Source organism: Hemicordylus capensis, chromosome 2 (assembly GCF_027244095.1).
Source record: "Hemicordylus capensis ecotype Gifberg chromosome 2, rHemCap1.1.pri, whole genome shotgun sequence".
NCBI lineage: Eukaryota > Metazoa > Chordata > Lepidosauria > Squamata > Cordylidae > Hemicordylus > Hemicordylus capensis.
In genome coordinates this window covers 121,268,676-121,279,975 of record NC_069658.1, presented here as the reverse complement: position 1 = coordinate 121,279,975, position 11,300 = coordinate 121,268,676, and the positions used below count along the sequence as shown (strand labels likewise).

General features: G+C 46.5%; 1 protein-coding gene across 3 annotated transcripts in view; it reads right to left on the bottom strand.

Annotated features, from left to right (window-relative positions):
• Nucleotides 1-259: 259 nt before the first annotated feature.
• Nucleotides 260-11,300, bottom strand: part of ADAMTSL1 (ADAMTS like 1) — a 786,832-nt gene continuing 775,791 nt past the window's right edge. For all 3 annotated transcript variants that reach the window (XM_053294216.1, XM_053294215.1, XM_053294217.1), the window contains 2 exons: nt 9,822-10,042; nt 260-6,277 (listed from right to left, as the gene is read on the bottom strand). In XM_053294216.1, coding sequence (XP_053150191.1) covers nt 6,171-6,277; nt 9,822-10,042 — 328 coding nt within the window. In that variant the 3' untranslated portion in view covers nt 260-6,170. The remainder of the gene's footprint in view (nt 6,278-9,821; nt 10,043-11,300) is intronic.

The window sequence follows — 11,300 nt, the reverse complement described above, 5'->3', positions numbered from 1 at the left end:
TCATGTGTTCATGCAAAGACTCCTGAACAGCTACGGCCTCAAACTTCTAGAGCTGGGCATGGCAAGCGGGTGGGGGGGTAGCAACTGCAGCTCCTCCGCGCCCCCACAGCCTGCACACTTCACAACATCTGCACAAGGCTTTTTCTTTTTTAAAGGGCTTTAAGAGGCTTAATTGTTATCTTGAGGTATAAGAAGGGATACCTGAACAGAGGGGCTCTGCTTTGGAAGGCTTTTAAAGAACCAGTCAGACAAGAACAAATAAATAAATAAGATGCATTATTTGTACTAAAAATTATATAAACAAGTTTTTGTGTGTGTTTTTTAAAGGGGAGGAAAGCCGCCTCCTGTAATATTTGTCAACCCAAATAAACTTACAATGATGCTATCAAGTCACATTTCATCAGAAGACATTTGAAAATTACATTCATAGGCTGCAAGCCTTTGCACAGTTACAAACATGTGAGTCTCCATGGGACTTCTGCAAGTGCTCTATGCTGAAGATGGTGGCCACGGTGTGCAAAGGGGCCTAGCCACTTTGCCCTTGAGTGCAACCTGGCACCATGAATGGTCCTGGTTGACTTCAGCAGTGGGAAGTGGACAGCATCTCTTTGCTCCACTCCAGAAATTCCTTGTGGGTCAGGAATCTGCTCTCCATCTGGAGCTCCCCAGCCTGCAAGGGCTTTCCGCATTCACATCAATGGAGAGGAACAACAAAGGGATGCATGCATGGAGCTTCCCTCTGTACTGTAATGAATAGGGAAGCCAGTTTGCATGTGATGCACACAGAGATCGTTCAGCCAGGGACTTTAGAAGAGAAGCTCACTTGAACACTGTGATGAGTTAGTGAAGATCAGAGGTGATCATCCAGAGGAGTTCAGCTATTAAAGGCAAATACTCTGCTGAATGTCTGAAACAGCCAACATTAAGGAATCCACTTTTTGCTCCATGAGTAACTACATGTTTGGCAGTTTAGAAGCATCCCCCCTTTACTCCTCTAAGACATTGCAATTTGCTCTGTATACATCGAAGGTTAAACACAAGTGCTGTTAAAAATGCGCGCCAGGGATGGGTAGTGGGTGGGATACATTATCACTGATATTACAAAAAACACCCTCAGGGAGATCACAGAAAAGCTCTCTCCCAATAGTTTCCTCTGGACAACATAATGTACAATTATTCATATTGCACTTTTTATACAAGAAATTCTAATAAATATACACAAAAGATACATTTACATACATAGAAAGGCATTCTTTTTTCTTAAATAAACGTTGCATTGATTCATAGCAACATAATAGCTCAGAGACCCTTCTGAAGAGAGAGAGAGAGCATATTCCCTGCCAGACACATTTTGGAATGACCCCAAACTGGAGTCAATTCCATCTGACGGACCTGATGGTGACCTCAACAGAGGACATCCAGGCTTGCTTTAAAATACACCGGTGATTAAAGCTGCAACCCATCAATGATACAAGTGACACACATTGTGTGTGAGTGTGTGTGTGAGACATCAGAGGCCAAGCCATCTCCTCTTACAGCACTGGTGAGGAACCCAAATCTCGGAACTGGAGACCACCCCGCCACACACATGCTGGTCACGTTCAGATCCAAACGCTGTAGCTCAGGCCTTTTACCTCCTTGAGGGCTTCATTCCCGGCTTCATTAATTCCTATTGACTTGAAGATGCTCAGAACCCAGACTCACTAAGGCCAAACTACATAAAACCAGTGGATACTTAAAATTATTCTGCACTGAACCAATCCCATGCTCTGAAGTGCTGTGTTCAGTGTCCCAGCACTGGTACAAGAGAGAACTTGGGCTCTTGCTCTGCTATTGGGAGTCAGCTCTGCAGGCAGCAATAGGCCACTGTGCAGTCACAGCAGCTGCCCCATACAGAGTGGGCTTCCTTCTCCACCTCTGTGTATGGCCTGCAAATGCAGATTGCAACTCACATGAGACAAGCCAGGTTTGTCAAACTTCAACAAGCAAATCTGCAGAACACCTATTGAGCCATTCACAAGAGTAGTCTTGATCTAGATTGCTGCCACAAGTAGGGCTGTGGGGTTTTTTTTTCTGTTCTTTTTTTGGCCCAAATCCGAAACACCCCAATTTTGTTCTTTGTTCAAAATTGCAAAATCCAAATCCGAGACGTTTTGGATTTAAAAAAATGGCCCCGGGGAAAAACTAGTGGGTGGGGGTGGTAGTGTCCAATGGGTGGAAACTACCACCCACATTTCAGAGGAATTTGGCAAAGGGCAGATTTTTGGTGAAGTATAGGATTTTTCCCATAGGGAAGAATGGAGGTTTCAGCAAAAGTATAGCTTCATGTTGGGGGGAAAGGGGTGGCCCAGAGCAGAGTAGGTTGGGTGGTAGTGCCCAGTGGGGGCAAGGAAGCTGCCAGAATTATTTCAAAGGAATTGGGCAGAGGGCTGATTTTTAAAGATGTAATGGAGTTTGCGCATCTGTAAAGTTCTTCCCCATAGGGAATGATGGACCTCCAAAATTCCTGCCCCATAACTGCACTTGGGGGGCACCAGGGTGGCCCAAAGCGAGTGGTGGTGTAGAGCACATAGGGTGCCAACCACCCCCATGGGTTGCTAACCCATGGGGTACTGGGTTCTGTTGTTTGAGATGTTTTGAGTGTAGATTCAGATTCTCTGGTAGCATATGAGAGTGGATTCATGGTTTGTCATTGAAAATCTCATATGCTACCAGAGAATCTACACTCAGAACACCTCAGAAATAACAGAACCCAGCATCTCATGGGTTAGCAACCTATGAGCACTACACCACCACTCGCTCCCGGCCACCCCAGTGCCCCCCAGGTGGAGTTATGGGTCTGCTGAAACCTCCATTATTCCCTAGGGGGGAAAAACCTTAAAGAAGCGTGAACTTCAACAATTCCTAAGAAATCAGCCCTTTGCCCTATTCCTTTGGAATCTGGGTTGTGGCAGGCTCCCCTTGGGGCACTGCCACCCAAACTACTGTTTTTCCCCTCAGGCCCCCTTTCTGCCCCGAATCCACCCCAAGTAACATCAACATCACACATTAACAACAGCAGAGCTTTGGAAAAAATCAGGCAGATTTCCTAAGGTCATGCACATCCACATCCCCCCACCTGAAATGCAATTGATCTACACACAACAGTGTGAAACAACAACAATGAAATGCACACTGCCCCACTGGCCAATGAGGGTAAATGCACACTGCCCCACTAGCCAATGAGGGTAAAATTTACCCTTAAATTTGCTTAAAAGGAATAAGGAGGCAATTGCCAGGAGATCCGCCCATGCTTTCGCTGGCCAATCTGTAGGCTGGAAGGGCTGGAAATTCAAACAGATGTCAAAACTCAAAATGGAGAGTGAAGGAGAAAGACTTTTTGCGATTGCAAAATGGAGTTCCAAAACAGCTGAAACAACAAAATGTTTTGTATCCGAAACAGGGATGTTTTGTTTTGGCTACAAAATTTTCTGTTTTGAGCACTGGGTGTTTTGCTTTGGCTACAAAACAGCTGAAATGGCCTGTTTTGTGCACAAAACGTTTTGTATCCGAAACGAAATGCACATCCCCAGCCACAAGGAATTTCCACTTCAGATGGAAAAGTCTGGAAATCAACTTCAGTCCTAGGAGTCCATTATAACTTGCTGTGGATTGCAGCCTGCTTAGTACATTGGCTGCACAATGTTCCATGCTATGCTGCGCAATGCAATGTGCATCTTGTGATGTTGGGAGCATGCACTTGTGCAATGGTGTGGGCACACATGCATGTGCCACATATTTCTATAAACCTGGCTAAATTTTGCTTTATAGCTTGCAAAATACGCAACAGGGTCTTATTGTCTGCCACAAACTGTATGATGCTTTCTTATCTGGTTGATGACTGTAATTAAGGATCTGTCTGCTTGTGCAACCATAAGAATTGTGCAGGATTACTCTGGCGTTGTGCAACTCTTGCAGATGTACAATAGCACATTGCACTGTGCAGAATGTGGCCCAATGATCCTAACCACATTATTTAGATGTACGTTTCACTGAGGGTGGTGTGACTCATGGTGCACCAAGATGTTAAGTGTTTTTTAGCACATGTGTGAATTGCCTTGTGGGGAGGCATTCTATTAGGTATGGGTGTGCTAACCCTCCCCCGCCCCAGCTATTAGGTCTGGGGGTGTGATTCCATGCAGCCATTTAAACAGGTTCATCAGCATCTATTCCTGTAGTGCCAGTAGACCATGGAGCTGTGCCTGAGCATTTTTGATTCTGTATCTTTATACAGAACAGGCATCATTGCACTTATGCACCCATTCATTCTAGATGCAATTCACATTTTTCATCATTAATGTTAGTACTTTCCAGCTTGGTTGTCTATCCTGGAACCTGTGACCCTGGATCAGTATCTTCTTATTTTAAGTCAAGTTCAAAATGCATCAAGGACATTTCGATTAAACTGACATCACTGCACAAATTCAGTATTTCATATTTGTCTTCCAGCCATGGGAGGAAGAGATGGATACCAGGACTGTGAAGGATAAAAGTGAATTGTGACATGTGAACGGTGACCCAGAGTGCTGGTCTGGGTGCACCTTTTCTTCCAGGACTAGCTTTTGGATTGTGGTATAAGGACCTGCTCTTCAAATGGTTCTATACATCCATTCAGGTCACATGATTAAAACGGATCTTGTTCTGGTGCAGTGTTTTGACAATCATAGGGACATAGGAAGCTGCCATATACTGAGTCAGACCATTGGTCTATCTAGCTCAGTATTGTCTTCACAGACTGGCAGCGGCTTCTCCAAGGCAGGAATGGTTGCAGGCAGGAATCTCTCTCAGCCCTATCTTGAAGAAGCCAGGGAGGGAACTTGAAACCTAGATGCTCTTCCCAGAGTGGCCCCTCTCCTAAGGGGAATATCTTACAGTGCTCACCCTTTTAGTCTCCCTTTCATATGCAACCAGGGTAGACCCTGCTTAGCTAAGGGGACAAGTCATGCTTGCCACCACAAGACCAGCTCTCTTCCTTAACCAAGTTATGCATCCTGAGCATGACAAACAACAGGAAGCTCCAAGTTGTGTCAGAGGAACAAAGCCATATTAAAAACCATTATGGATGAAAAAAAAGCAATTGCTTCTCAAGTGGAAACTTAACTGCTGGCCACACTTGGGAAGCCAGTCATCTGCAGCATTCTGCCAGGTGGTAAGGAGAATTTTACTCTTTCCCCAGGGCGCTTTCCAGATTAGACCCTCCAATGGGGTCACGTCGTATCTTGGAAGTGTGCTTCCATACTTCCTGTGTTGTGACACTGCAGTCCCTATGCAGACAGCAGGGTGCCGTTCACATTCCCAGTGCCTTGTTTCTAATTTAATCACTGTGATATAGAACTAGGACGTCGCCTATCCGACATAAGAAAATTACTGTTTTTTCAGGTGGTTAGTTTCCACAAGACTGCTCCCCATGCTGTTTACCTTTTGAATGTGGCTTGCCTGAATGGTGGCATTTTGCTGCTGTTGAGCAGCTAGTCTGGAAAGCGCCCAGCTCTCTGATTAACAAGAATGTGTGATAAATTTCTTTTCACTCAGTGGTAGAACACTACAGACAACCGCTGTCCAAGTGGCGGCATGCATACCATGGTATGTTACCATTTCTTAATGGTAGTCTGTATTCCCTTATGATAGCAAGCATTCCAAGATCAAATACAAGGTCAATCCAGGCGGAGAGCTACTTATTGTTGCAATCCCCCTTGTATGCGTGTATGTAATATGAAATCCCACTCTGATTCACACCCTGATGATGTAGCTGGCATTGAGAGGGTCCATTTGCTTCAACATCTTCTCTCTGTCCATCAGGTTATCCTGGAATCTTCTATGGAGTTCCATTCCCGATGCTTGCATGTGCATTCTCTCTCTCTCTTGGTCCCCACCCTCATAATGAACTGTGACTTGTTGCATTTCTGTCTCCCAACCTCATTAGAAGGGAAACCTTGTCAAGTTCTTTTAAAAAACAACTCAGTTAAAAAGGTTTTCTTAAAAAGATTAAAAAGAGGAAAAAATAAATAAATAAAATGGAAGATGAGGCAATTCTATTCCAATTATCCAATTATTTCTCAAGGAGCCCTCCTCATATCAAAGCAGAGCAAGGCCAGTGGGTCTCCAATTCATCCTATCTTCCGCTGCCTTCTTCACGCTTTCCCACACGTCCCACAGCAGCGTGATTTGAACTGTGTGAGTTGGCAGAGCTTCAGCTGCTTCACCTTCTCACAGTACCTGGTCGTGTCTCTGCACTCAACTAGGAAAAGGGGGAAGAGAATAATGACATTTAATACACGTGAAGGATCATCATGTCACTATCCTGAATCTCATTTGCTGGCTACTTTTATAGCTGGCATATTTTGGGACACTCTTCCCATTTCACGAGTCTCATTTTCCTACAACTGCATTACTTTTACATCAAGTATCTTTGGGGCCAATTTTTCACTGCTCTGCCGATGGGTCACTGGGTGAAAAGAAAGGAAAATAGGAACATGCATCAGGCAAGCCTGCCACAGCTACCAGGTGGTCAGCCGGGTTATTGCCCATTCCTACTATCCAAACTAGGATGGCGAAAGCCACCCAAAACCTACCAGAAGATCAAGTTGGACAGAGTGGGGAAAGAGAAACTGATGGTGATACTTCTGACCTCAGTTTATCATCAGTTGTTCAGAAGACAATGGGGTCTTCAGCCCAGTGGTTGGTAATGAGGATAGAAACAATAGCCACAACGAAACATCTGTAACTATAGTGTGTGTGTGTGTGTGTGTGTGTGTTGCATGGGGGGGGCGGGCAGGGACAAAGACAGCTTTGTCTTCAGTCGCTTGGCTCAGGGACTGAGGGAAAGAAAAGTCTTATAGATCACAGCAGCAGCATAACACTTTGTTAACAAAAATATCCCTTAATAATTTTTTTGACATATTTCAAGCCACAAAAACTCTTTATCCAGGTTTAGTGTTCAGTAGCATCTCCTGATTACTGCTGTATCTATGAATACAGAATTCCATTTACTGTGGTAATGTACCATGGTTTGTACGTGATGAGTTGGACAGCTAGTCCTTGGTAATGTCCTGCCAAATGGTGATGAGAATTGTACCACACTCAATCTGATTAAAAAACAAAACCAAACCTGAGCAAACCATAAGAGGGGTAAAATCCTTACATGTATACACGCTGTGGCCATTTTTAGAGTGCAATGTGTGAACTGACCACATGTATTTACGCATCTCTTCAGCAGCTTCCCCCAGTGACTGTAGTGCCAGCCACTGTTGCAAATTAGCATGGATGTTTGGTGCTACAGTATAATGTAGCGCTAGTTTGTTTAGAGTTTAGACCAGCCACAATCAGCATGTGGCCTGGAAAATCTTGCTTGCAGGACGCAGTGCACACAGGTTTGGCTGCCCATGTGATGTGCTGGGATTGAGCCCAGGTTCAGGGTTGTGTGTGTGTGTGTGTGTGTGTGTGCGGGCTGCAGGCAGGATCCCTCAAAGCACTGCCGCCTTCTCCACCAGCTCCCTGCTGTGCCGCCCACCATGGTGGTGCTGCTCGTGTGCTGTGGTGAGCAGCAGAGCAAACAGGGGAGGGAGATCATGTGTGGGGAGGTAGGCTCCTGACTGCCTCCCCACCAGTCCTCCCCCCACCCACAGTGGTGAATCGGATTACGTGTACAGCTTCTCTGTGTGCACTACCTGTAAAGCTCTTGGCCCGAAAGTGCCCCGCCTTCCTCTTTTTGACAGCACTGCAAATCCTATGTGTTGTTACCTTAAAGTGACTTCCACTTCCCCAGTTCCGAACCCTTGGTGAATTTTGCTCATTGGTAACTCCAGCAGATACCCTGTTAAGATTCCTAGCGCCGTTTCGGCCCTGCTGACAGCATATGTTGTTTCTCAACTTAGAAACAGCAGCTTCTCCAGAAACAGAGGAAAGAAGTGCTTTGTAGCACAGGGGCTTGGAGTAGCAGTGGTTCACCAAGCAACCACACACAAGGAACATACACTTTGCCCTGCTGGGTCGGACCAAGAGTCTGTCTGGGTCCAACATCCCGCCTTTAGCAGTGGCCCGTCAGCAACCTTGGGAAGCACACCAGCAGGGACTGGTGCAAAGGCCCTAGCCCTGTTCTTTGCTCCCAGCGTCCAGAAATCAGAGACTTCTAAACATGGAGGCCTTCTTTTCGGCTTGCCCGATTAATATTAGTGATGCTGCTTTGACCCAAGCATGGCTTGGAAGCTGAATCTGATTTTAATCTGGGCTGAGCTAAACTGAACATAAGCCCTGCCTCCCTGCCCACGGGCCTCCCAGCCCGCTTCAAGGGGCTTGTGGCTCCGGCAACAGCAGTGACGGTAGCACCACCAGCAGCAGCAGCAGCATGAGAATGTAGAGACATTTCTTTTTCTCCTCTCCCTTTCTGTCTCTTCCCTGAGGGGAGTGCTGAGAGGGGCAATCTTGCCAGCACTCACGGCAGAAGTGCTAGGAAGACAACAAGTCCCAGCTCTCCTTGCATCTGGCGTGCTGTAATAATGGTGTACTGGCCAACAGGGAGGGATGGCGTGTGGTGTGGAGAAATGTCTCCCCCACCTTGCTGCCGCAATAACAGTAAGTGGGGGGAAATGGGCTTGGAGGAGGGAAGGGGATGCTGAGAATTTACAGGTAGTGGTGGGATGGATTAGATTGGGCCCTGTTGCATAACATAACATAAGACCATAAGAACGGCCCTGCTGGATCAGGCACAAGACCCATCCAGGCCAGCTTCCTGTTTCACACAGTGGCCCACCAGATGCCTCTGGAGAGCCCACAGGCAAGACATATGTGCCTGCCCTCTCTCCTGCTGTTGCTCCCCTGCAACTGGTATTGAGAGGCATCGTGCCACTGAGGCTGGAGATGGCCCATTCTCAGGGAAACCATTTGCAGTGCAGCAGGTCCTGAACAGGCCTGGAACTGAGACTGAACAAACAAAACAAAACAATTTTCTGAACTGAGGGCAACATTGGCTCATTCTTAGGAATTAGGGAGCTGCCATATACTGAGTCAGACCATTGGTCCATCTAGCTCAGTATTGTCTTCACAGACTGGCAGCGGCTTCTCCAAGGTTGCAGGCAGGAATCTCTCTCAGCCCTATCTTGGAGAAGCCAGGGAGGGAACTTGGAACCTAGAAGTTCTTCCCAGAGTGGCTCCATCCCCCCCAAGGGGAATATCTTACAGTGCTCTCACATTTAATCTCGCATTCATAAGCAAACAGGGCAGACTCTGCTTAGCTAAGGGGACAGGTCATGCTTGCCGACACAAGACCAGCTCTCCTCCCTAGACCAGCTCTCCTTCCCAGCCCCACTAGCAAGACTGACTGGGTAGAGTTCACCCATCATTAGTGAATATAGTTATTTATATACCCACACTCCACCCTTTTATCTAACTCATTAAAAACAAACCAGCCAAAAACCATGTGAACTAGTGGCCATCGCCATCTGCGGTGATAATGAATTCCATATAAGAATTGGGACTGGCACAGTCACCATCTGGCCTGCGAGTATCAGTGGTCCTGGATTCAGGATGCCTTTTGCTTGCGAAAGACATGACAACTGCTGAGAGAAGCCGCTGCATCAAAAAGCCCTGTTGGTAGGGAGCTGAAAGCCCAACTCTGGGAGAACTGAACAACCAGCTGTGAGTTCACTCTGTCAAGATCCATTGCTTTCCTCACGCTTTCACTTATTAACATTTCATGCAGCGGGTAGAATCGTGAGAGAGAGAGCTGCAGCAGCTCTGCCTGCAATGGATGGTGCTTCCCAGTCCTTTCCCCCTAAAAGACGTACTATTTTCGCAGGGGGTGATGTTGCAGCGCTGCCAGTTGGCAGGCCTCGGTCTCCAAGAGCAAAAGTGCTCTTGCACGGGCTTGTTGGTGCGCACACGCACACACTCCACTCGTCTCGACTGGAAGCCGTAGTTCCCGCAGGTAGCTGTACACAGAGTCCATAAACTGACTCTCCAGTGAACGCCGCAATTGTCCGTCCAGCAGTTCTGTGTGCTCAAAGGCCTTTTGGCAAAAGGAATAGAGAAAAGGTTAAAATATGCATGCAGAAATGTCTGCAGGTTTTCCATGAAACTGACCTGAAATGGGCCAAACAGAAGTCATGCCCGTATCAGTTCTCAGTTTTAACAAATCAGTAACCAGAAATGTGTGTACTCTACATGTTTACAAAAACGTTCAAAATGCAGCCACAAGGTGCTCCAAATTGTGCACTAAGGAAAAGGCCAAGTCCGATTGTCTTATTTTGTATAATTTCTTCTACTCTCTCTGTGATTTTGCATCATTTGTTCTGGTGTTGCTAGTCATGCAGAGAGGCAAGAAGCCACGAGGGGCCCCCAAACACTGGGAACCTTGTTCAACCACTGCTCTGGCTTCTGAGATTTTAGCAGGTTCATTGCTCACACACACTCAAGTAGTCATAAAGGCTAGGAACTTGCTCTTTAAGGAAAAAAGCTGAGGTTTTCAGGAATCTGAACTCTGTGTCTAGTACCACATTCAGTAGGTTTTTTGTACCCCTATGGAACTCCAGTGTACACATAGCCCTGCCAGTAAGAAGAGTCAGCAAAAGGATAGAAGAAGGATGGTTAATGTTTCCTTCTCCTTTAGGGAGCGTAGTCATCCATCAGTCCACAAACTAGCCTGTGTTTTCATTTTACAAATCATAACACTGGCCTCAGGAATTCTCAATGACAGATTAAACTGGTGTTCTCCCCCCCACCCCCAGATATGCGAAATTACTCTTACCACATAGACCAATTAGAATTATGGGATTTAAGGGGATGGAGATATGCCAACCCGATGAATTTAAGGGCAGGGCTGTGTGTTGTGTGCCATTATGTGATTCTTTTTAAAGAATGGTTTCCTTCTACACAATGCAATAACTGAGGGTCAAATTAGACACAACACTCAACGTGAATGCTTTGTGTCTTTTCTTAATTAAAATAGCAGGCATGGAGAGGAGGGGCTGATCAGGATTGGGAATGTAATGCATGGGGAGGTGGCACTGAGCCCCTTTCACCTCACATTGCAATGCCAGTGTAAATTACCCCCCTGGAACTATGTCATCCTCAGGAGGAAAGAGTCCATTGGTTCCAATGGAAACTTCTGGGGCTCATTGTAGTTTCAGGGAAGCCATTTTCATTGGAATCCAGAGTGAGGGGAAAGGAATAAATGGCCCCTGCATGCCAAGGTCCAAATGAGGGGCATAGGGAGCACCTGGGGGGCCAGAGGACATAGTCCTGCTGGCAGCTCCCCGGCCCCCTGT